A 27,589-nucleotide genomic window follows, 5' to 3' on the forward strand; every position below is an offset into this window, starting at 1 on the left:
GCCGTACGCCAATAAGAATTCGGTTGTAAAAACAAGTTTAAAAGCCGGTTCCTAAGTTTAATACTTTGTATCTGAAAGGGTACATGTATGTGTATGGCAACTCCTTTGGTTGTAAACTGTGACATCTAGAACCCGGAAAAAAGGCGAGAAAACATCAACGGTTTTTCAACATCGTGAGCCTTTCGTGTCGCTCTATATTTGTATACACAGTTGTTCGGTTTGGTGTGCCTTTAACTTGTGAAATTTCTGGAAGTTCTGAAAGAAATCCGCTGTTTATTTCTTAATACCTTTCGTGTATGTAAATTATATTTTAAAGTGTGCATAAAAACTATAGATAATTACAAAGTAAATAGTAGTGCTAGTGCTAATTGTGCATGTGTAATCGTTTGATACAGAAATATAAAAAAGGCATATTGATTATGAAATAGTCCGCAGTTTTGCATCCTACAAGTGCAGTATAGCGCATATAGGTTTTTGTGATGTTGAAGTGTTAAATTAAGTTTTTTGCAATAAACGTTTAAGTGTCACACCCATTTCAGGAGTCAAAAGGAAAAGAAAAACAGCCTATCCGAAGTGTTTAGGAAAAATCGAAATCGTGCGAATTACAGAAGAGTGCTAAAACGACGCCCAAAAATAATTGCTGTCCACAGGAAGCTATTGCAAATTTCGCGAGTAGAGAGGTGAGAGCTATGAAGCTACCGCCAATATATGCATAAGTGCAACAACAAATTTTATTACAACTATCCCTGCGCAAAAATTGCTTACAGCTATTGCAAGCTCGACACTAACAACAACAAAAAAAAAACAGCAATTATACTGTTGTGAGTGTGTGCAATAGTTTTGTGCTATTTTTAGAATATCTGCACTTTCTTGAGCCCATCGCAATTTTCATTGAACGGCAATTGTAAAAAAATAATTATTTTATTAGCGTTTTCAGTGTTACAACAACTAATCAGTTATCAGTACGCGTAACGTTATTGGATAACCCGTTGCTGAGCAGTGCTCACTCAAAAGTTAACCGGATTTTTAACGCGCATATACAATAGCAACTACAATAGTGGTTGCCCTTTTTAGCATATACCAAAAATTTATGCGCTCTACCGCAACGGCGGCGTCAAAGGTGTATAGCCGACGGAGTCGTTACAGTTACAGCAGCAGCAGCAGCTGAAGACAGGTGAAATCCAGCTACGCTTCAGAATGCTATTTGCAGCCTGCACCGCTGCAGCGCCGAATCCGCTGCAGCATACTGCTCATGTCGCCAACAATTTGGGGCAACAGCAGTTGACGTCTCTGCAACAGCTGAAGGATCAACATGCGATGTCCTTATCGTCATCGTCGTCGTCTTCGGCTATGCAAACGCCGGCGCAAATGTCGCCACAACATCAAGTTGCAGCAACAGGAAATTCAGCTGCTGCGGTAGCAGCGGCAGTGGCTGCGCGTGCCAATGAGGAGGCAAAGGGTGAGTGAATATACATATATTGGAAAGGGAAAGAGATAAACTTGCAAATGCAGGTAGATGTACTAAAGATATGCGATTATAAGAATACCGTTTAGACTTATGTATGAGTTTTCCAATATATTTTATTTTAGGGTTGAGTAATCTATTGCATATTTACATACATATGTAATATATTATATTATTTATTATAGGTGTTACATGTGTAATACATGTATATTATTAATGTACAAATAATTATGCTTAATTTCGCTCGTATGTATACGGACAAAACATTTTTGAAGGAAAGTGATAATGGCCTTTGATTTTACCTTTTTAATTTACATACCCATTTCACAATTTGTTATAGACCTGGTGCCTGCTTGTATAATTTTATCATCGCTTTCTGTTTGCGTGCACTTGCCGGTATTACCCGAGCGTGCTTTCAATTATTATGCAATCAGCGAATGGCATACACAAATGCTTGTGCGAGAACGAATCTTGCATATTTTTTTTGCACCCTACAGTGAAAATGTCATAAAGTTGCATTAATATGTTGTTTGATATGTGTACCATGACTTCTTTACACTTGGAATGAGGCGATTATTTATACAAAGCTTTTAGAGCTTTGAATGTTCTTCTGTACCTTCACCACTGTTGGCTAGTTAGTAATAGCCGATTCTTTTCCATTTTTCTTCGCAAAATCAATACTCTGTCTGTGTATAAGAATACCCACAACTGGTTATAAATATAATCAAAATAAAAACGATTTCACAGCGTGTTTACAAAAAAAAAAGAAAATACAGCTGCGTATAACAGACTGATAGCGTCACGCATTCTTTTGACAACACAGATTTCTTAATACATATATTATATACCTAAGTAGATATTTCTTTTGACATTCTAGTTTTTGTTGTAGGAATTTGTACAAAAAAAAAACAGTTATATGCAATATGTACATATATACAATAATATTTTCTTTTTAGTTGAACTAAATAAAATGTACCAAAAAAATAGATAATTCTGCACACACTCTTGGCGTGGGTAGCTATTTTTTGGCAATCATCAATTTATTTCAAAGGCTGTTGACATTTGTTAAACATAATGCCATCTTATAAAGTTTATTTTACGTACATAAACAAAATATAGTTTAAGAACACATCAATTTATGTGTAAATATTTTTCTTAAATCCAAAAGATTAATATATTCAAATATACAATACAAGAATTTAGTTTGCAATATCAGTTTATTTTTTTGTAACTTAAGGGAAAAGTGTATTTAGTCTCAGTTAACTGACTCGCACAACCTAGTAAAATATTAAAAACAAATTGTTAACTGAAGCTAAGATTTTTTCTGCGTCAACATATAGCTTTAAGCCACTCATATGTAGGTTTTAAGGCTCAACTATTAATTATAAGCCTAAAAAATTGGCTGACAATTGTAGTAAGAAAATTGATCTAATTTTTGAATCAACGGTGCAAAATTATGTTTTCAACCTTTTTCAACTGTTTGTATTTAGTTTATCATAACTTCTGTTACAAAGTTTACAATGCATACAGTAATGATAAATTCACAAAAAAGTGCAGTTGAAGTCATAAAGGGTTGAGTTGCATCCTTTAAGCTGTGACGTGAATTTCCAAATACTATTTATATTTTTTGCATTAAAACTAAATAAATAAAAAATTTTTTTTGAATGTTTTGTTGAAAAATTAAATGAAATAAAATAAATAAGATGTCTGCGTACTCTGTTTTACATCTTTGCAAAATTTTAAGATATATGGAAGATTTTACAAAAGAATTGTATCTGCATCAAATAAGCTGTGAGTGACTGTAGATTTTCACTATTTCATTCTTTTTAAATAAAAATAATTATTTTATTCTAACATTTCTTTTGTTCGAAAAAGATATTTTTCACAAAGTTTTGGACATTTTTGTTTGGGGAAAATATTTCGACGTTTTTGTTTTAATAGCTGTAATTGAACAAAAACCCTTCATTCAAACCTTTAATGAATAATATATCGATGGTCTGTGTAAAATTGCATTTCATTTCGCCAGAAATATTGATACACGAGACACATCTTCGAGAAGAACGCGTTCAACGGCCATGAAAGTATCCTTTTTACAGGTAAAAAAAATTTCACAGTTGAAATAGATTTTACCAAGTAAAATGAGGTAATCTACTAAAAATTGCAATCGTTTGAAGTATAGCCGAAGCTATTTCCTGTTGTGCATAGTTCTTTCCACCAGTGCATTTTTGGACCAGTGCGCCTTTGAATTGCGTCAATCGTAATTTCGCTGATACTACTTACATGTACATATACTCCTAATGACTATGATTCATTGCCGTAATTTACTATATGTACATACTTACGTACATAAACAATTTATGCAGTGGGGAATATGGATGTATAAATTGTTATAAGTTTAAAATATGCCTATTTTAATTGGTTTTACTGTGTATCTAGTATTTGTGTGACATATTGCAAAATAAGCCGAGTGCAGGCGTGTGCAATATTATTGTATTTACAGACATTTATTTATTAGCTGCATATTTACATATGCACAGAAATATGTACCATATATACAGAGTGCATATGTCTAGGCATTAATCAGTTGTTACGTTGTCGATTTTGTATTGTCTACAATCTGTTCTATAGAAGATCATTTGGTTAAATATGTTAATTATGCAACTGCGATATAAGTATTTTTAAGTACGTATTTATGTGTTAAAGTTTGTACGATTGCATGTATACATCGGATGTTGTTTTCCTTTAGAATAGAATAGATAATTGAGGAATGCACCGYGACCGAGGCGATGTGATCCCTATCCGGAAATATGTCTCCAAGGGCCTTCGACCTGCGCCTACAGACTGCAATGCAGTCGATTAACAGGTGCTCCGGGGTTTCAGGGTCCCTGTCGCAAAACCGACAGTTGGCGCAAGATGATAGGCCCATGTTAGTTAAATGCCTTTTCAGCTTGCAGTGGCCGGTGTAAAATGCGACAAGGATCCTGAGTTTGTTTCTTGGGAGATTAATTAACGATTTGAACCTCTTCATGTTGTATCCCCCAGCTCGCTGCCAACACCTTTCCCTGCCCACTTTTTCTTCTTTGCGGAGCAGCTGTTCGGACCCCGTTCCCACGACAGTCGGGTCTACGAAAACCGGAACGGACCCGGATTTTTATCCGGCCAAGGACTGTCAACTCGGCAGAATTTCTGCCGTTACAACAACAACAACAACGGTTCGGGCCCAACCATATTGGTGGAGACTGCGGAGCGAGTTAGCTCGTCAGCCAGTTCGTTGCCGGCTACACCCCTGTGAAAGGGCACCCAGATTAGGTCGCACCTGGTTCTTGCCTTTGCCGCATCTCTCTGCTGTTATCTGCAGAAGTGAGTGCTTGGCTACTTGACCTATCATTATATGGAGCGGTGTGAGTTCTAGCAGGACCTCCAGAGCTGCCGTCGAACAGGTGCAGCCGTTTGCACACCATTAATGCTTTTGTTGCTTTGACCAGAGTTTGGTTCACATGCTGCTTCTACCACTGGGTAGAATCCAGCGTAAGACCCAGGTATTTAACCTTGCTAGTCATCTTGATCTCTCTGCCCCAAATGTGAGGTTCCTCAAGCCGGTTAGGGACCTGCGCCTTGTGAAAGGGACTACGGTTGTCTTTGTTAGGGGCAGCTACTGTTGTAAGCTTTAGTGATAGACCCGTTCAGTGCCAACACTCTGCTTTCCATTCCCTTGGAAGGGAGGGCTCCGTTGAGACCCTCCACCTTAAGACCCATCCATTTGCATGCTCGTTGCTGAAGGGGATGTCCAGTACCTCCCTCCTGCTTATATTTAGAAAGGTGGGTTCGCAACCCACATTTTCAATGGCTAAGTTACTACCTAACACATATTCTAATAGAGACACACCCCTTGTGTTGCAGTCCGTGCTTCCCCATTCTACATGGTGAGCGTTTATTGCTTGATAGGATGCCGGTTTTGGTTAGGTTTAAAATTTGGTGTTGACGGTTTGTCCAGGAGGAACCAGGAATTCATGGTGGATGATGTCTTCGATGTCAAAAAAGACAATGAACATCGTTTTCACTTTCGATTTGCTCATTCATCTGCGACATCTTTCGGAGCCTCCAAAAAGTTCTGGTGCCACCGATTTCTTGCTGAAGGAACATCTGGGTAAGCTTGCTTGATTATATCAAACGTCTCTGGCACAGATTTACCGAGTTTCATACAGAATTTAAACGAGTACCTCTGTTCTAACGAACGTTGCCGGAAAACGTTTGTCCTGACTCTCCAAGTCTTCGGTGGTTGTATGTAAATATGTATATACAGCTGCGGTCAAATTCCTAGTAGTGTGCAAACGTAGAAGAGGAATTGTTAAAAAAAAATCACTTACGTTACGTTACCTTTATTTTTTTAATATAGCAGCATTGAGTCAAAAAGTTTTGCCATCTTTCGATGGTAATTGACTCACATCTGTTCTTCACAACCTCGGTTTACATCAGAGAACAAATCTTCTTGTGAGTTGAGGAACATTCTCCTGCAAGCTAAGAAAAAAGTTTGATTACATAAACATAAAGAGTGCTCAGCACTACTTAGCTTTTGAACGCAACTGTATGTAAATATTGAATTAGAATTCATATTAAAATAATATATGTATATAAAAAATAAAACTATCAAAAATTTTGATTTGATCATATATGTACCTGTGTACGTATGTATAGAGTATGAAGAACATCACCCATCAAGTCAACATGCAGACGTACATACATATATGTATGTATGCTTAGGCATACACAACAATATGCTCATTCTTATTCAAATCGATTCAACTAGAACAAAATTTTCGAGTTCGCCATGTCGGTCTTACCACATCACGTTTCAAGCTGAAACATGCGCATCTAAATTACTTATGGATTCATTTGGCTAGACTCAAATTTTGTTTGCCAAAAACATGATTTTTAATTAGACGCATTGATATACAGCGACGAAAGCCGAAATTCTCACATAATGTCCAAGTTAATTAAGAAAATACATACATAAAACATATTTATGTTTTCTCTCTTTCACTTCTTCTTCCTTTTTCTACCTATTTAACCTTCATTTCTTATAATTTATTTTTCTAAATATTCGATTATTTTGTTATTATAATAATTATGTATGCTGGTTCTACTTTTTCTTGCTTTATTTAAATGTATTAAGTGCTGAACACAAAGAGCGTGACAGACTGCAAGCGACATCTGTCAAATTTTAAAATACACACGTTCTTATGGACACAGTTATTAAGGCAGCTGCACGACTCCACGACTGCAAGCCGTCAGTTGTCGCTCTTGCTAACATCAAAATATTCTAAAATTTGCCGACGACAGTAGAGTTGCGCCACTAATATGTAAAATGTAAATTTATTCAAAGCTCTAACAAACCTTACGTAATTTTACAAATAAAAGCATAAAATTGCTCTTTTATACTATTTGTAATAACAATTTATAATTTAAAACAAATAAATTTACCTATTAACTTTCTTGCATACAAAATTTCACTTTGAACCAAATATTAAAATTTCATTGAAGTGTATTAGTATGGCAACAACAAAATTGTGTACATGCAAAATGCACAACCGGCCATTGCTATGTCGCTGCCTTCTTACAAATGTTCATGTAGAAGGATTCACGGCGCCATTTACGGTTCGCTTGCAGTCAGTCGCGTTCTATGTGTTCAGAGCGTCATAATAAAAAAGTGAAAATTTTCCATTGCCATATCTGTTTTGTTACGGGAAAGGCAAAAAAAACAAAACCAAATGTGTACATACATATGTATATATATATCGTTGTATGTTTTGTTTGCTTGCCTTTAAGTAGCGCCCATTGGGCACAAATAAAAAAGGTTTGTGGCTGCCAGCGTCATCGAATAGAAAAAAAATTGAAAAAACAAACATTAGCGATGGGTTTCACTGAGTTTTTCATACATGTACATAATGAATGAATTATAATTTTCACTACAGTCGGCCTTAACAAGTCAAAAAATACATTTAATTGCTTAACACTTGACAATAGCAGCTGTTTTTTGAGGTTACATTAGCAAATGCTCATAAAATCAGAGAGAGCAATACGAATATAATACATATGCATTGGTATGAAACAAGACATTGTGATACAGAGCAGAATAGATCTACATATGTACATATATCCGTAGTTTTCCACTTCTGATTACTAAAGTATGGTCTTTTTAGAGACAGGTACATACATACTTGTATGGCTTCGGGTTCATAACCTCTCAACTGGGTAAAAAGTTTAATATGTTCAATTTTTATAGTAACTAATATACATTGTTAAATTAAGCACACCAAAGTGGTCCAGAGATATGTATAGACTAATGTTCAGTTGATAGGGCTTAATTTTATTCTGCTGTTGTATACCTGGTCCCAGATAGAAAACAAACTTTATAGGTTATATCCATAAAATTTGTAAAATTATATGGCGCTAGTAAGTAGAGTTTTATTTTGTTGTTATAACTAGTCCACAGTTCTCGGCCAGGTGGGAATTATTCTTCAGTTCGTTGTTGTTATAAATATTCCCAATAATTTTGGGAAAAGCATTCGATATGTCAGGCCTGATAAAGTCTGAGTCCGTTTCTGTCGCATATATATGACAGCCGTGAGTATAATTTTTAAAAAAGTTTTCAAGATATGAGTCTGGACCCTTTGCAGTTGCTGTTGTGGAAGATTCTTAATTTTTGGAAGATATTTCTCATACATTCATCGTGCCGATTCTCATTCCAAAAGGCTTGTTTAAATCAAAACCGAACCAATTAAGCCTGAACCACTGGATAAAGATCCGGAACTGTTTGGTTACGTCAAATTAATAAACATAGATATGATACGGACGCAATTTGGCTTCAGAGAAGGTCTTGGAACACGCGATGTATTGTGCGGTATATGTTATTGCTCTTGTTGGTACAGCGTTGAGTATAAACTCGGTTTGGAGTGAAAATAAATTGTCTTATAAATGATCTAACGGTTTACGCTGGTTCAAATTGTCGAATATTTGCCTCAGGTAGACGTGCTTCGGGCGATATTAAAACATCGAAGGTCTTATCCATAAAACACCAGGTATAAATGTGTTTCCTAAGGAACTAATTCTTTTAGTACCTTTCCTATGCCGTATTTCGATTATTATTTTTATTATATTATAAGTATATATACATATGCTGATATTATGCATTTTTCTAGCAGAGCTAAGGCCATATTCGGATAACATTTAATTTTTCAAACGTCGAATATAATCAACTGTAGCGCACCAAATTGATTTCATGTTATGTATAGCTTGGCACAGCAAAAAAGAATCGTTGCTAATAAAATAAATAAAAGCACAACCGAAACCTAACCTACAAACTTACATACACAATAATAATTTATGATGTAAAGAGTTTCGCTCTCTTCCTCTTTTCATACTACGCTCCCAGATGCTCATAAATTTTGCCGGTTCTTTTTGCTGGGTCTTATGTGCAAATTATCATATATACAATAATAAAGTATGTATGTATATAGAAAAGTTTGTCGCTTGCGTTGTAATTTCCTATTGCTTATGACTACCGCATTGGTCTCATACCATTGCCTGGTAGATACATATATGTATGTATGTATGTATGTACATACCATACTATAAATATATTGCGAATTCTTAAAAGAGCTCGAGATTATGCCATTGGCCTTCAATTAAATGTCCATATGATTGCGCTCATAATCCCAACTGTGATTTTGTGCCGTCTCTGCTATTGTGTTTTTGGTTCTCCAACATTCATACATAAGTAGTATATATGCGTATATGTATATTTGTGTACATTCGGACATACATCTACTTAAATTAAGATATATGTATATTTATGTACATATTTTTATAGTTTTTGCTCTGTGTTTTGACCGTGCTTGTTCGACAGCGTTATTGACATTGAAGAAACTTTTGCGAAACCTTGATTTTTGGCGCCTAATTATATACTTGCTTATATACATACATGTTTGTCAATATACATATGTACATATGGTATATGTATTTGTGAACTTCGGCAATGTGCTGGTAGACAGGAAATTCTTTATACATACATACATATGTTCAATAATGACCGGCAAAATGCATTATCTATAAATAATAATTATCATGAAATTATATTATATTTTATAATTTCCTCGACGCTTATTTCATTTAAAAATATCCTTCCTTTTTAGCATAAAATATTATAAATAGATCTTTATATTTATTTTAATAAGTGATCATGTAGGGCAGCAAAATGCGTTGCCTTGAACAATAAATCAAGCCCAATTTCGGGAAGATATCCAGTGAAATTAAAAAGTTGTCTATACACGGGCTTGATTTAGATCGATGTTTGTTATAAACTATAGTGTTCCGATATCGGCGGTTCCGACAATTGCGAAGCTTCTTCAAGAGAAAAGGATATGTGCGACATTTCATATTGATATCTCTCCCGGAGAGAATTAATGCAAATTTTTGGATCCGCTTCTACAAAATTTTAATTAGAAACCAAAATTAAGTCATAGTTGAGTTTAATTGTCTCGTTTCCACTAACTTCCAATTTCTAACAATAAGTCTTGCCTAAGTAGCGTTTCACAGTACTGCAGGAAATATTAAACCACAGGAAATACTTTTGATGACGATATAAGATCGAGTTTACTGACTCGTTTTACTAGTTGATTTAGAACTGATTTTGCATTAAGAGCTGGAAAACAAGCTCATAGAGGGAAAAGGGTTCTTTCGTAGACATTAGAGAAATTTCGGATATGCAGTGTAATGAGTACAATGTAATCTCTCGAGATGATAGTTCCTTTTTAAGATAGAAAAAAATTTCGGTGGCTTTCGAAGAGTCCTCAGGGTTTGGAGAAAAGCAGGATTATGAGCCACAATTTATCATTCAAGAATATTCCAAGAATCTAGGGTAGACCGCCTTGTGATGTAACCAATACTCCTTGAAATGATAAAGTAATAAATGAAATGTAATAGATTAATAGCTGTGAGGGTAATTTTGTGAATGATATAGAACTGATGACTTCTCTCTCTATCTATGTTTTTTGTCTCTCCTTATATTAATATAACATGATAGATAGAATACTTCCTTGAACCTGTAGAATTGTTCAATGTTTTAATGTTTTTGCCAAGAGGTCGCCTCTTCAACTGAACCGCAGCAACTGTTTTCTAGGCGTCTTTACATTTTTCTGTAGCACTAGTCGTGAATATCTGTAACATTGCCAACTAATAAGAAAAAAGTATTATCTCGTCATTAAATATGGAATATAAAATATTTGCCGACGTAATTGATAAGCTTTCAGATGATGTATGTATGTACTGTAAACGCTACATGTTTGCAAAGTACTGTACAAATTTTGTATTATGCAATCCTTGTTGTTAGTACACGGCTACTGAAATTATTTATTTTTAGTCCACTTCCACACTTATTTATGTATTATGTTCGGGTCTACTAAGCTTGATAAGGTTTAAGTCTGAAATTGATATGAGATTCAACAGCTGGCTTTCGAGCCACTAATGGATTCACGTGATTCGCGCACTCACATATTTATGGTTCAAGGAAACATAATTGAAAAAACGAGAGCAGTTTGAAAAGCACATACGAGTAATGACAAATGCAATACTGTAACCATATTTTATATTATTAATTATAAAATCATCGTTTCATCGGATGCGACATTCGCCGTGGCCAACGCGCAAAGGACCATAAATAAGAATTATAAAATCATATAATAGAATTACAAGGTACGTTCCAAAGTGAACAGGACTTAATGGCCGCTAGTATACCAGTTCAAGCATTTTGAATGGCCTCTACGTCTGCATTTTCTGAAAAGGAAGAAGTCGCACGGTGCCTTATCACGTGAATACGGGGAGTAATTTTTGGTCAAATAATCAGTCACAAGCGTCGATCGATGAGAACAATTTCGTCAGTCAATTTGTGCGGAACAAACCATCCACCTTTCGCAAGCTCCAAATGTTCAGTCCAAATGCGATAAATCGATGTTTTGAAGATTTTCAATTCCATTTCCATAAATTTCAATGATGATTTCGGCTGATTTTGATGAATTCACGCAAAGTTTCGATGGAATTTCCTGTGAACACGGATTTTGACAGGCAATCGTCGCCATAAACTTAATATAAAGATTTTCGAACTTCCGGTTTATCTCTTTGAAAATGAAAGAGCATAAAATGGATAAATTTGGGCAAAAACTTGACCTACCTACCTCTTTATAACTAATATCAGGATTTCTGAACATCCAGCTGACTTTACTCCAGTTGAATGGCGATTGCATGTAAGGAAAATTGTTGAAACCTTGGGAGTATTTTATTAGTCTGACATGTTAATAGTATTTAGTATTGGCAAAAATAGATGAAATCGACTATTACACCTAACTCCTGTGTACTAATTATAATGGTTTTCAATATTCCAGCAAGTTGTATGCCGAATATATCGGTGAGTGAGTGTTATTTATATATACTATAAAATTGCTTTAAGGGGTTAGGTGGGTTTGAAAATTTCCAAAAATCGATTTTTTTTTATTTGCTTTATTAATTTCTACAATACCTCTAGAATATAGTCCTAAATTTTAAAGTTGATCTGAGTAATAATTTCGGAGATGCAGCCATGAGAACTTGTGCACTCAAGGCTAGCTGCGCTAAGTGCCCTGTCTTTAAACGCGTTTTTCTCGAAACTGTGTTTTTGAAGTCGGTGGACACGATTTCTCTAAAAGTTAGTTTAGTTCGTATTGTGTACACGTTTTTGAAATAATATTATCTAGTTATTGAACGAAAGATTTTTTTTTGTTTCATTACAACTTATTTTTCTGACCAAAAAATGCCGAACATTTTACCAAAAATGAGATTTTTTGTTCAAAGTCCGAGAAAAGAAGGATAATTTTAAAACGAGATTTAGATATGTACTAACAGAATATGCTTAGTTTTTTAATTTTATAAGAACCAATAATAAGTTATGCTGTCTACGGCGAGAGCACTTTTTTTTAGAGACACCCCGGGAAATGCGGTCTCAACGGCGGAATTTTCAACATTTTTGTTGATATCAGGAGATATTGTTCGAATATATACTTTTGATATAACATATTATATTTTTCAAATTCATGATTGCTGGTATTACAAAAAAAAAACGTAAAAATAACTTTTTTTTTTGTACCTCTGAAACTCACCTAATCCCTAAATATACGTAATATATCGAGTATATCTGATTAATATCAAATCAAATTGTCCCGTCCATTTCATTGTCACCAATATATCCGTTTTAAACCGTTCAAGTTGGTAACAATAAATTTTAGTGAAACTAAGTTTATAATTAAATTATGTGATTTATATTAAATTTAATCTCTTCGAGTTTGAAGATATTTTTATAAAATTTTAGCTGACGCGAACTAAAATAGCTATAGCAATAAAACTATGTCTAAGCTAATGGCTGTTAATAAGTCAAGAATATCCCAAATTTGATTGTAATTTACTCACAATTACATTAAATAATGAATGTTCGATTCTTTCGCAATATTTTTAATGTAAAGTTTTGCCAGCACTCGAAAGAATTTCCCGGCCTTTGATACTTATATTTCGCATGAGTATAAAATGTTCGGTTACAATCGAACTTACCCTTTTCCTTACTTGTTTAAAAGTAAAATTAAAGTAACTGGGCCATCTTGATTATAAACACAGCAACCTTGGCTATAATCTAAAAAACTGAAATTGGAATAAATAACTAATTGACGTCCATGAATTTCATAAAAACAATATTTTTTCAAAATTTTGTTATTAAAAGAAACATATTTATCAAAATGAGCGGCCAAAATTCTAAAGTATAAGTTTGATTTATAAAACTCCTGAAATTATGCTGTTAATTCCAAAAATCAATAGATAAAAATAAAATATTACCAAAATCTTAATTGTCAGAATCATAGAATTTCCCAGTAAATTTTTTTTAAGGTTAGACTTATACAAATCTCTCTTTTAATTCACTCCGCCTTATTCCTAATCTGGCTTTATAAATTTCTTACATAGTACATATCGATATGAGCATAATATTTTTCGATGGATTATATGCTGATGATAATTTTTTAGGTTCTTTTTTCCAAATTCTTATAGTCAAAATTTCGCAATACCGGAAACTTGTTGCTAACCACATGCATAAATTAACATCTTTGTTTAATCTGAAATCAGATTCACGAGGTCGCACGTTGAACTCAGAACCGTGATTCGGTCTGTCAGTTTGTCTTTTTTGCGCACCATTCAGAGAGATAGTGATAGCGAACAGAAATATTAGACTTGTAATAAAAAATAATATATTTTGATTGGTTAAAAAGACGCAGCTAATAAATATAATTTCAAAGACTAGTTCTAATACTGATTAAACAGAAATTATACTTAAAACACTTTGAAATTTATTTAAAAAGATGAGTTTTTCCTGTTAATTTTTTTTTTTTATTCATGAGTTCGCAATGTCTTGAAGTGCGTTTATTTTCACATTTATATAACGAAGAAAGTGAGATAAGCCTACCCGGAGACAACGTGCCTCAGCTTGCTCGGTTGGGGCCTTTATCTATTGGCTTAAAAAAGTGCCGAGTGACGCCGGTAGAGGTTGTGGGTCATTATAATTTAGATGAATAATGAGACGCAGACAAATTCGACGTCGTAGAAACGGCTATTGTCGATTGTTTTTAGTAGTTTTTTATTGCACTCACTTTCCTAATTCTGCCTGTCTGGGCTGTAGAAAAAAGAGAATCAAGAATCTTCACCAACAAATTCACTCGGATGCTACGTATTATAATTCTTATAGATGTTATGAATTATAGTAAGTATATCCACTAAGGATCTCTTTAGTTTATTGTGTGTAGACATTATTTTTTCTACTTTTTAAGCATACTGGATGTAATTGTAAACTTTTACAACAAGAGCTTAATTTTATATTTTATTTAAACTAAGCACATGTTGATTTCGCGCATGCGACAACATTCTGTTTATGTGATTGATAACATTTAGTCTATATATTTTAGTAAGTTGGCAGATAATAAAAATATTGACAAATAGGAGATTTGTACTTTGAAATTTACTCGTGTTGAACTGTGTCATCAGCTTGCCGGTTATTTCCCTCATTTTTTTAATTAGAATTGTATAATATTTGTAAGAGCGTGTAACGGAGAGAGAGGTTATCTGGGGTTCAAAAAATGTTGCATGCTGATTTCAGTTTAAATTGTAAGAATATGAATGTCTCAACTTTTTTTAATGCTTCATTCTAACGCTTCAGTTTCGAATTTCGCAAACTTACTTCTTTGTTCATTGTCGATTTGAACTCTTAATCACCATTAAAGAGTCACTCTCATTTGCTCGCATTCATGTTTCCTCTTTATTAAATCACTGTTATCAATAAATTTGAAATTATTTATCAGTTTACTTTTAATTTATATAAGATCCAATAGTTATATACCTCACAAATTGCATTAGTTCTAATGTGTGTTAAATATTTTTGTTGTGCTTTCTGTTTTGCTCTCTCAACAATCTCATTGTTTGTTCCTATGCGCAGGCGATTGAGGAGAGATAAAGATTCGCTTTCGCGCTCATTTTACAATTGCACAGTGAGTTTTACTGGAGGAATGCGTAGCTGAAAATACTTTTAACAAAGTTTAAGGAAAATACTACCTTAAAGCTGTTATGGGGTTATAAGGGGTTATGTAGACTTGTTTATTAAAACAAAAACGATGTTCTTTAAATTATAAACATAAATTTTAGACAATGTATTTAATGTGCATATGTTATATAACCAACATGTGCCTCAAAATTACCGTTTTCTCTAAACGCTGTTCTGTCAGTGACGAGAATGTCTTTCAAGCGGCTGGAACCATCGAGTTGTTATTTTCAAACAACCTTCCTAAATGTATGTATATAATATATAAGGCAATGGTCGAAGACAAAAGATTTTTAATAATAATTCCGAATTTTTAGTCTATTAATTGTAAATTTCTTTTTTATTACTTTTTTTTTAAGGTAAAAAAAAGCTTTTCAACAATTTTTTCGCATATCAAAAATTAAATATTTTATTAGAATTTTTTACTGTTACAAACATACACTTTTAAAAAGAAATTCTGAAATTTTTATCATCTAAAGTGAAAAAATACCTGTTTGAGTTAAAACCTTAACTTAGAAATTGGACGAAGAATAAAAAAACTTAAATTGGATTTTTAGTAGACATTTAAAAAAAATAATAAAAATTTCAGTGAAAATTTCACGAAACTTTTTTTCAAATAGGTGTAATTAATAAAAAAGTCCTTCTTTCAAGTCTTTAAGAGTTGTATCTCAAAGACCTGTACAAAATTTCATGAAGATCGGTTGAGTAGTTTCGAGAAAAACGCGTTTTAGGCGGCGCACTTAGCCTAGCTAGCCTCGAGCGCGCATGTTCTCAATGCTCCACCTCCGAAACTATTACTCGGATCAAAATTTGAAAATTTAGGACAATATTCTAGATAAAATCGATTTTTTGAAACCCGTAAGCCCATGTAATCCTTTAAGAAGATGTCATTTAGTCTAAAATCACAATTGTCACTAGTCGTGCTATTACCTGTATTCATATAATATATTATACAGTAATAACACATACTTAGCTTATAGAATTAGAGATAATCTCGGGACAATCTCCCCTACCGCCACACACATTTTATCGGTTGTCCTACTGGAGATCGCCTACAAGATCAAGGGAATCCAAATTTTTTCAGACTAAATTTAAATTATTAAAGTATATTAAATTTGGTAAATGTACATTATTTTTATTTATTTATTAGATAAAGTGCCGTTTTACCTTTTTCTGACTTTAAAGTAATGCGCATTGAGTTCATAAGGGACCAATGAAGTTTTTTGGGGGATTGACTTCATATTTCTCCGAACAAGAACGATTGATTTTCCTGTTGAAAGACGAAATGAATAATTATGTATGATCCTTGCAAATTTCATAGAACATCTAAATTAAACATTTCATTTAACGGCAACAATACCAAAAACGTTAAAAACATATTGGTGTTGCTGACGAAATTTTTGGTTTGTATAATCGCCCTCTCCTTTTAAAGACTGTACATAAGTTGTTCAGTTATTTCACTACACTTCATGTTTTTAACCTCTATCGCACCTCATCTACCCCACTGTGGATCTGTGTGTGCGTGCTCTTTGTTGTGCTCTCTTCGTGAGCGCTTTCTTTATTTGCTTGGTTTGTATAATCATGGCGCACAAATGTGCTCCATCTATTAACGGATAACGCCAAAGCGGAAAAAAGCAGTGGACAGCATGCTCATCAATACGATTTAAATAGCTTCACAGCCGGCAAAAACCTCATTCTACTCAACGGTTGCGGCCAAAGCAGTACTCGTATCGATCACTTAAGCCCGCGCACACACGCACACACACACACGCATCTACAAGCACACGTTTTGCTTTTGGCTATTTTGAAATAGAAAATAAAATAATTTATTGCTGCTTCTAGTGACTTCTAAAGAATCGCTTGGGAAAGCAGATAACCAAATTTTTTTACAATTAAAATGGGTAAATTGTGTTTTTATTCAATTTGTGTTTAGAAAAATTATTTACCAGAGAAAGTGTACAAGTGCAATATTTCGTTATATAATTTTAATCGAAAAATTCTAAGTTTTCCATTCATGTGTTTGTACTTGCATATATACTTTCTTTGGTTGTGGCTCAATAAATGAGATCTTTCAACTTTCAAGAAAAAATAAAAATTAATTTAGCGGGAAATTATAATTAAAAAATATATATAAAATTTAAAGTCTAATTAATCAAATTTTTTTCTGCAGAGTTCACTTATTCTAAAAGTTTACCTTTCTTTTGTAGTAGTTTACTTTTTTTTTTCTTAATTCACAGTAAGAATTCTACACTTTTTTATGTTTGAATCAATAAATTAATTATTGAAAAAATTAAAAAAACTAATTAAAATTTATTTGAGAAAATTAACAATGCTATTCAAAAAACAAATTTTTTTTTTAAGATATTGGAATTTTATTGAGCGGTTTCCAAAAGAGTAAATTTTTTATGTAAATTATATAAAAATAAATTGTTCAAAACTTTTGTATGAAAAAGTTTACACACATATGTACATATGTATGAATTAAAAATTTTCCTTTTAATACTTATCAATAGCAAACATTATTTAATTTTTAAATAAATTTTTTGGTTAAACAATTATATTGAAAAACATTTCATTGAACAAAAAAAATTAAATAAAAAGAATTTTTAAGATTAAAAAATATTAAAAATGAAAAGTTTAAAATTAATTTTTTTTAAATGAGCGAAATTGTTTTCAAATAAAACAAATAAGGTTGAAGCTATTTTAAAGTTGAAATAAAAATTAATGCGAATATGTGTAATTTTTTTTAATAAATTTGGACTAAACAACTTTTCTATATGGATATTAAAAAAAATAAAAATATTTTCTTTAATTCTCGAGTTATGCTGATTTTTTAAATTTTATTAAGTATATCTTGATTTTTTTTTATAATTTAAGAAATTCGTTTCAAACAGTATTAGCAGTTTCTTATTTCTTTTATTAAGATATCAAAAATTATATTGCATATATTCGTTTGAAAGTGGTTCAAAAAATATTTTGAAATGATAATATCAATAAAAAATGGTAAACAAAATTAATTATAAAAAATATTTGTTTTAAGATTTTTATATTCTAAATAATTGATATAGAATATTTCATTTTTTTTTTTTATTCTTTTTAGACTAAATATTGATAATTGATTATTTTAATTTGTTTTACGATCAGATCAATAATCAATTTTGTATTATGTTTTTAATACTAAAATTTTATTTAAAAATATAAAAATGCGCTCCCGAAAGTTATTTTTCTTAGTAAAGGAAACTTGAATATTTTAAATATTGTATTTCATTATAAGTAAGCACCTCGCATTCTTTTACTAATTTCCTTCATATTTTTCCTTCTTATTTACAGAAGCAATGCGTAAACTCGACGCCACATTGGTCGCCTACTTGGCCGGCGAGACCAAGTTGCAATCGAAGCAATTGGAGCCGGAGCTGGAGCTGGATTTGAATTCGCAGAATGAGTCAAACGTCGACGACAACGAAGAATATGTTCTGGAAGAATTCGCCGAGCCTCTCGTTGAAACGGTTGAGAATATCACACGTGAAGAATTGCAGCTTTTCCGTCGCATCAAAAGCATGAAACTGCAATTGGAAGCGCTTACATTAGAGCCAGAGGGCACTAAACGTATGGAGCTGCTACAAAATGATACACGTCCGATATTCACCGTTGAGTGTCAGCTATCGCATGAATTGATCCAAAATTTGCCACGCTACGAAATGTTCCACATTATGCAATTCGAATCGGAGAAATTCCAAAGTCTAACGCAGTGCACCCGTTTCGGTCAGGAGGCTCAACGCGACATCAACCTAACGCCACTAATCGATGAACTCGACAACACTCTGAATGGCAATGGCAACGGTAATGCTGCAGCGGCTTTTGATGCGCCCAACTTTGGACGCATACACTTCGCCGTCTGGTGGCGCGAACCGGGCACATGCCTCAATGAAATGCTCGGCATGGGCGTATTCGAATTACGCGAACTCTACGATGCCGCGTTGTTGGAGCAGTGCAAACGCATTACGATTCAGCGACGTGGCGTGCCGCTGGCCAATATCTATTTGAAGATCAATCTGCTTTTGTGCACTTTGGCTGACACCAACAACAACAACAATGCAGCCGATTTGAGTTATGAGGCAGCCTTGCAAGCCATGAAACAACAGCCGGGCGGTGGTAATAAGAGAAAGGGTGGCAGCGGCAAGAGTGCCGCACAATCTTTGGCATCTGACGCGGCGGCTGCCGCCAATACCTCCGCCACTTCCTCGAATACTACAGGTGAATATCAGGTTGAGCGTTTGGTGTACTTGAAAGATACCGATATTCAATGACTAAGAACACTGTGTGTGCGCGTGTGCGCGAATCCGCCACTCGTTGGTGAATCAGAACAACAACAATGTAGTGGGTCTAATAACCATAGTATCCACATCATAGATTCTTCTAATTACACCATATTTCAAAAATCTAATTTCATCATTATTACAAATCATTGCGTCGATGATTTTGTATATGTTTTAGTATTTGTTATTAATAGTTACGATTTTAGGGTTGCATTTTTTGAACAAGACAAATTCTTATTTGTAATTTTCTTAGATTGGTTTACTTTAGAGTTTATTATAAATATCTTGAATATAATGGAAAAGAACGAACAAGAAAAAGAAAAAACAGAAACAAAAACAAAAACAAAAAAAACAAATTTCGTTGTATTTCTATTTATTTTTTGTATCTATATATTTGTATGAATGTATGTATTTTATGATTTATTTTGTCGTATATTACGACATTACTGACACCTATGGCGTTAATTTGGCGATGTCACCTTAGCTTTGAGTCATCGATGGTCGCAGATATTTCTTTTATAATTTTTGTTTTTTTTTTGTTTGTTTGTATCATAAGGTTTCTAGGGCAGATTCCATCTTCGAAACTATTTTCGAAAACCAGATTAATCTTCGTTGAAGAGTAGTTCCTGCATAATTACATAACGGGGAGTGCAGCAGACTTGCCACCACACCAATATTTATCAAGGCTGTTTGTGATATTTTATTTCAATACAACTATAGTTAGATCTCCGGAATATGGTGTGGCTCCAGCGCCACTTCGTTCTGGATACTGTAGCAGCTGAAACTCCAACATATCCAGAATAGACCCCAACATACAAAGCATATGGATATATATCATGTATACGAAGAGTTACTGTATGACTTGCATGTTCCACTAAACTTAATACCCCTCTCCCTTGGCTCCGACCACATGGAAACAGCCCGTTGATGACAACTTCTGAGACCAGGTGTTCAATATTATTCATGGAGAATTTATCATATCTGCCATACGCAGTCTTTCCGTGAATAATATTCTATGGCTAAGTACTTGACCAATAAAAGAAAAAGTACGGGAGTTATCATGTCCGTCGCAAAGGCAGACGTATCAGCGTTACCGGAAGGGACTCCAATTTGGACTGTTGACTCGGTAGCATTCCTCCGGTCATGTTAATTATCATGTATTTTTTCAAAATCGCATCTTGGACGTTGCAATTTGAAACACTATCCAGAGACATACACCCCTTTAATTACAGCACTTATCCCTCCATTTTGGCGGGTAAAGTTAAAAATTTTACTTATCTACTTTTTGTTCCGTTATGTTATTCAGGTTTTATCTTGTAAATGATTATTGCGTGGGCTACCTCTTTATGGTGATTCTTGCAACGAAGTTTGGTCGATTATTTTCAAATGTTGTTGATAGCTTCTCTATATTTTTCATATTCCTATATTTTGGTATTTTAAGGGAAGAATTTGAATAGAGTTCATAGTGAATTTATTAATCTTTGCGATAGATTTGCTTCCTTTGTATATGGTTATCTGATTCTGACAAATTTCCCTAAAAAATAATTTGTGTTGCGATTTGCTGTCAGGCTCTAGCTATCCCAACCTTTTCCAACTGTTACCTTCTCAAAATAGGAGGAGCTATAACAAACACAGAATAACATAGACCTGACTTAATATTGCAGTCGATGGCGTCAGAATGCCGACTGTCAATAACCATAAGATTTTAGGTGTAACATTTGATAGTCTATGCTCTTTCACTCCCCATACGACCGCGATTATCGGCAAATTACAGAGCCGCTATAAAATCCTCAAGTTGCTAGCCGGCAGGACATGGGGAAAAGACAAAGAAACGTTGTTGGCAACATACAAGGCAATCGGCCGACCGGTGCTCAACTACGCAGCACTAATATGGTTGAGTGGATGCAGTGGTACGCAGATGAGGAAACTCCATACCTGTCAAAATACTGCACTCCGGACCACGACGGGATGTCTCCCATCGAACACCTTCATAGTGAGACGCTCCCAGTTAAGGAGCATAATGAATTCATCTCCAAGCAGTTCCTGCCGGGATGTTTTCGTAGAAATCACCCTTGCAGCCACTTGCTTGGAGCGGAGCTGGCTCCTGGGAACATCAAGAGCTCATTCCTTAACTACGTCGACGACATCAGACAATACGACGTCCAAACTTCGGATGCAACTAACTTCCGACAAGCACTGACCACATTCGCAGTGGTGCTAACAACACCTTCACTGACTCCCTCTCAGTGAATGGCGTATTAAGAGTCAAACCACCACACATATCAGACGAGGAGCTCGAGTTACCGCTAAAAACGAGAGTAACCCTTGCGCAGCTTTATTCTGGATGCAGTAGCAGGTTAAACTCCTACTTATCCAGGATAGACCCCGACATATCCAATATATGTCCTGCGTGCAATGAGTCTCCGCACGACACTGACCACCTATTTGCATGCCCTACCAACCCCACTCTTCTAATACCCTTTTCCCTTTGGTCCGACCAAGTCGAAACAGCACGTTTCCTGGGCCCCCTGTTAGATGGCCTCGACGACAACACAGATGAGCCTTACCATACTAACGGGGATTGAGAAACCGTTGGAACAACAACAACAGGAGGAGCTATAACTCTCTTGTTGTTGTTGTCGTGGTGGACATAGAACATATAAGTTCGGATCTGAGGACAGAGTAAACCTTAAAGTAAATGGATAATGCATTAATTATAAAAGAAAATGCGAATGCGACTGAATTGGAAAATTTTATTATTGGACGAAAGGTTTACGGCTTCGGTATTTTAAAACTGAATCCCAACTGCTGCAACAAAAGAAATGTAACTTAAGGCATAAATATTCATATGTATGTAAATCATAACTTTTCTGTGTGTTAAAAGCATAAATGAAGTTTTAAATTATTTAAAATTGGCTGAGACTTCACCAAACGACTGATGCTAAAAAATTGTTTGACGGGAAAACCACCAAGGTAGCAAATACTTATACACGAATGGCATTTATACATATGTACATGCAGATACAAACAAATATAATATATGTACTAAATAGTTTTTTTTTTTTTTTAATATCGCCTAAACCTATGCATCAAAGGTATTCTTTCAGTACGCTGTAAAATTATTTTTTGATATTTCGTATATCATATTAATGTAAAATATCTGTATTCTCATCACAGCTAAACAAGCCAACACCAAAGACAACAATAACGAAAAAGTCGGCACAAGCACCGGCTTTAAGGAAGAAACGCTGAAAATACGCCTTTTAACGGGTTTGATCTGCGCCACTAAGGTGAAGTATTTAGAAGATACGGCGGAGAAGCAATTTGACCTAATGTGTGAGCGTTTTTGGAGAGCACAACCCTCCACAGCAAATGCCAAAGGTGCCAGCCAGTTCTATTACCAAGAGGTGAGCGATTTTATTAAAAACATATAGCTTGTTTTTTTTTTTTAATTATATATTATTATAATCATGTACTCTACTTTTAGCAATTCTCCATTTTACGTGACACGAACTTCTTGAATCATGTCAGAACTAAATATTTACGTATACTGATTTACCAACATCTACTAAGCAAAGTTTTTGCCGATGGAAATGGTAATATGGAAGAATTGGCAAAATTGGATCCTTGGGGTTTAGTCTTATTGCCGTTGCAAAAATTCTACATAGCATTCAGTAATGATGATATGGCAAATCGTATGATTAAAGAGAAGGTGTGTGTGATTATATATATATATTTATGATAGTTAACCGTTATTTCTCAAGTTGCCTTTTTTTTTTGCTCTAAAAAACGGACTATATTGAAATTAATCCTCAATCATTTTACTTCTCCCATACGTTTTACACGGGACTGTTTGATATTTTGCAATGAATTATTTATCTTCAACGAAAATAAAACTTGAATTTTTGCTGAGCATTCATACAAGTGCTTTATACTTGCGTTGCTCATACGACGTGGTGTACTGCATGACTGTTCAGTTACTGAGCTTCAATACACTTGATATATAACTTTAACCGCGTGTTACTTTCAAAGGAGTGGTTTAATAAAAACTATCATGAAGACCTTTTTGGTAGTACTAGAATGTTATTTTTTAAAGTTTCTATACTACCTTGTTTAATGCAAAATATCAAAAAACCCCATGTTATTATTTATATATATACATACATATATGATATAATATTTACACATTGTTTAAATTTAAAATAAACAGCTTGTTAACGTTGGTTCCATTTTTTAGCAAAAACTGAAACTTCAGCGGACGTTTGCATATAAAAAAATTCAACTTGAGTAATGACGATCACCCCAATATACAAATATGTGTCTTATTTTATTGTTGGCAGTATATATTTATGTCTTTTTTCTAATCGTTTAGATGCCTGTTATATCTTTTGACGCTTGGGCAACCATTTATGGTTCGGATGGAAAGGCGAAGGGCGAAATCAAATGTCTACTAGCAATGGGTAGTGAACAGCAGATAAATGAGCTTAAAAAGCAACGCGATATCAGACCCATACACTCCGACATATTTAACAATCTGGGTGCAAATTGTGATAATCCACTATTTGGCACAATTCGTATGCCGACCAACAACTGTAAGCATGCTCTTGCACACACTGACAAACAAAATAGTATTCGCGCCACAGTAGAGTTGATGGAAATGTTACAGGATGCATTGCAAAAAAACCATAAGGCTAATGAAAGCAATGAAGTACCAGGCACGTCGCCGTCACCGCCACTGGCGACAAAAATGTCAAAACTAAGTACAGAAACAGCTCCAAGTTGCATTGAGGATGACGCGCCATCTACATCACAGGCCGCTGCTGGGTTAGCACAACCTTCATCAGCAACTTGTACAACCGATGCTGCGGTTGCCGAGAGCAATAAACCCATGAAAAAGTCATTAAAATTTGAGCTGACAATAAATTGTGCCGTTGGATTGACACTAAATCCTGGCGATCGTTGCAAGCCTGGGTCAAAAGAATGTAAACGTTCGATTTCGAAACGTTTTCCTCCAGGTGAACCGCCATCTACGTACGTCACATTCCAGGCGAACGACTGCGTAGGTAGTAGTGGATGCTATAATTCCCATGAGGGGAACGTATATGCCACGAAGGTTGTGGTACGCTCTCTAGTGCCGCATTGGTTACAAACTTTTACAGTCACTGTGGACTGGGAATATTTGACAAATGTGAGTACAATGATGTGCTTTATGCATACACATACATATAAATTGTAGGGTTGCAAATAATGAATTACAAGTTTAATTGAATTAATATTTTAATTGTTTTTTTTTTAATCTTAATTAAAAATAACTTTTAAAATTTTAATCCCAAATACCGAATTATACGAAAATTAATCGGAAATACGGGAAATAAAGAAATTTAGGTAATTCCAAAACCCGGTTTATAATTTTATTGCTAATGTTTTATTTTTATTTTTTTTTTTTTTGAAAACCAAAAACCGTATAAACTTCAATATTCTAAAGCAGAGAGACTTATATTTTAATCAATTTAATTTTTTGAGATATCGATCTGCACACGTCCTTTTCTCTCCAAGAAGCGGCCGCCGATATCGGACCACTATGTTGTTGTTGTTATAACGGTTACCTAGTCACTGTTTGGGTGGTAAGGATAGAATGGATTATCGTCGACGTCATCTATATTATAATTTTGTTGCGGCCCTGTACCTTGGCAATGATAGCGGTCGTATGAGGAGTGGAGGAGCACAGACTGTTAAAAAGTTACATCTACAATTTTAGGATTATTGACAGTCGGAATGTTGACGCCATCGATTGCAATATCATGGTCAAGGCTGTACTCCTTCGCCCAGTTAGTAAATATGATCGCCGTGTCCCGAAATAGTACGGATTATTGACGACCGCACAGTTAGTTCAGGGTCCACCTCTTCTGTCCTGGAGGGAGCATAGTTGTTTCAATGTCCTCAAGTAGCGTTGTGGCTTTTGACAAGTCCAACGCTAAGAGGATCGTCCTCTCGCAGGATGGTTTCTGGTTAATGCCTTGAAATATCTGAGCTTATATGACGCTAAGTGCTGTGGTATTGCTGTGCACTTTTCGGAAGCCATACTAGTGGTTTGCTAGGCTCAGCTGGTGTGTGAAGGTCAAGAGAAACAATGCCTCAAGTTTCTTCACCACTGGGAGGAGGAGAGTTGTCGGACGATAGAACTCCCCTTTGTTGGCGGATTTCTAAACTTTCAGTAATGGGACCACTCTTCTAACTTTTCACACATCGGGTATTTGAAGAGTGGTAAGGTAGCTTAATCCCGTCAAGCCTAGGTGCTTTAAAATCAGCATGTTAATTCCATCAGGCCCAATGAATTTTGACGATTTCACCTTGTTGATGACACTCTGCATCTCCTCATGGGTGAAAGTAAGTATCGGACCACTATATTATTTAGCGTTTAGCTGTTATACAAACTGTTGGACCAAAATCCGTTCCTAGTATGGAAAACTATTGTATTTGATCACGAAATTTGGCATTGATTACTGTCCAGGACATCCAGATGTAGTTTCCGAAAAAATTGTGCAGATTCAACCAGTAAAACGTATAGCTGCCACACAAACCGACCGATCATAATCAAGTTCTTGTGTGAAAGCTGTTTTATTTGTGAAGGGGCCACCCAAACCAACGTTCCTGGTAAATTCTGATTTTTTGATGAAAATGAAAACTAACGTTTTTTCCTTTAAAATAAAAAACATACTTGTGAATTTTTAGACAAAAAGATCTTATAATTAAAAAAAATCCGATTTTGTGATTAACAATTGAAAATCTTATTTTTAGTGTAATACGTTGGGATTAAAAGGTTATACTCTAATTGTCTATATATTTATCTCATACATTTTTAAGCTATATCAATAATATAATCTAAATGCTACATGTTTAATTACGTTTATCTTCTAGCTCCGGAAAAGTTTCGTTTTAAAGTTATGGAAGAAGGCGAATGTGCCATCAGCTAACGACAGTGACACAAGTACCACCACAGAATTGGTACCCGCGCCGAATGACGATGCCATCATCGGTTATACAACTTTGGACTTGAATATTTTCAGGAAGGGTTTGCATTTAGCTGGGGTTTTCAATGTGTTCGATTTCAATGGACGCATTACGGGAAGGTTAGAGTTACAGGCCAAACCAGCGGATGACTGGTATGTGGAGTATATGATGGAACAACTTTGGCAGACAACACATAAACAACAACCAAATATGTTAAATAAAACAATAACTCCGGCTGGTGCTGCTGCAACTTCTAATTATAATGCTGCTACTATTACTCTTCCTGATGCTGCTGCCGCTCATGATTCAAAAGTTGATGCTGAAATTTACGAAATGGGAAAATCGCTCAAAATCAGTCATCTCAATCTTAATGAAGCTGTCAATATTCAATACAAAGATTTGACACAAATATCTGAACGTTTGCGCGCGCGTCTTACTGATGTGACTGGTACAGATTTGTCAGATGTGTTTAATATGGATACTCTAAATGATTATCAACCACTAAATGAATTAGATCAAGACGTAGAAATGGATTGTGATTTCTATGAATTTCAGCGCGATATTAACGATCCGTCAGCAGCTGCAACCGACATTGATATAAGTGAAAAAAGTGATAAGAATAAAAAAAATGATCTCATAAAGACGGTGCCAGGCGCAACCGATCCCGCTATTGATTAGTGGCAACGTAGACGCAGGGATACAACTAAGTCAGCGTTAAAATCAAGAGCTATTAACATTACAATTAATATAAAATATTTCACACTCTAGCGCATTTGCTCCAAATAATAGCACATTTAGCATCACAACTAACATTTCTGGCATCATCACCACCGACCAACCGTAATTGCATTACTACCACAGGCTAGCTCCTTCTTCATCATTAAACCGCCTACATTCAAACATTTATAATCAAAGCTCAATAGTACTTAATGAGCTGTATGCAACAGCTGGAACGAAGTCTGCATGTTTTTTTGCCAATTTTTATTATTAATAATAAAATTATGTGTGTACCAGTATGATATATATAGCTATTACTATTACTAATTATAATTATAAAGGAAGTTTTAAACGGCCTGCAAATCTTATATATAGCTAAGCGAAATTGTTATTACTTTCTTCTTCCCTTTTTATCATTATAAA

The 27,589-nt window shown here is 34.6% G+C and overlaps 1 protein-coding gene across 6 annotated transcripts; it reads left to right on the plus strand.

Moving 5' to 3' along the window:
* LOC108976418 lies at positions 1-27,589 on the plus strand. 6 transcript variants are annotated; one of them, XM_018945499.1, is made up of 9 exons: positions 1-294; positions 540-680; positions 929-1,459; positions 18,453-19,376; positions 22,616-22,845; positions 22,926-23,150; positions 23,811-24,626; positions 26,357-27,156; positions 27,218-27,589. In XM_018945499.1, the coding sequence occupies exons 3-8, from the start codon at positions 1,198-1,200 to the stop codon at positions 27,125-27,127; spliced, it is 3,228 nt and encodes a 1,075-aa protein (XP_018801044.1). In that variant the 5' UTR covers positions 1-294; positions 540-680; positions 929-1,197; the 3' UTR covers positions 27,128-27,156; positions 27,218-27,589. The 6 variants fall into 6 exon arrangements, with proteins under 6 accessions (XP_018801044.1, XP_018801040.1, XP_018801042.1 ...); XM_018945495.1 differs by having other exon boundaries at positions 26,357-27,589; XM_018945497.1 differs by having other exon boundaries at positions 543-680; positions 26,357-27,589.

The sequence above is a fragment of the Bactrocera latifrons genome, unplaced genomic scaffold, assembly GCF_001853355.1.
Source record: "Bactrocera latifrons isolate USDA-ARS-PBARC rearing strain unplaced genomic scaffold, ASM185335v1 scaffold_76, whole genome shotgun sequence".
NCBI classification, from domain to species: domain Eukaryota; kingdom Metazoa; phylum Arthropoda; class Insecta; order Diptera; family Tephritidae; genus Bactrocera; species Bactrocera latifrons.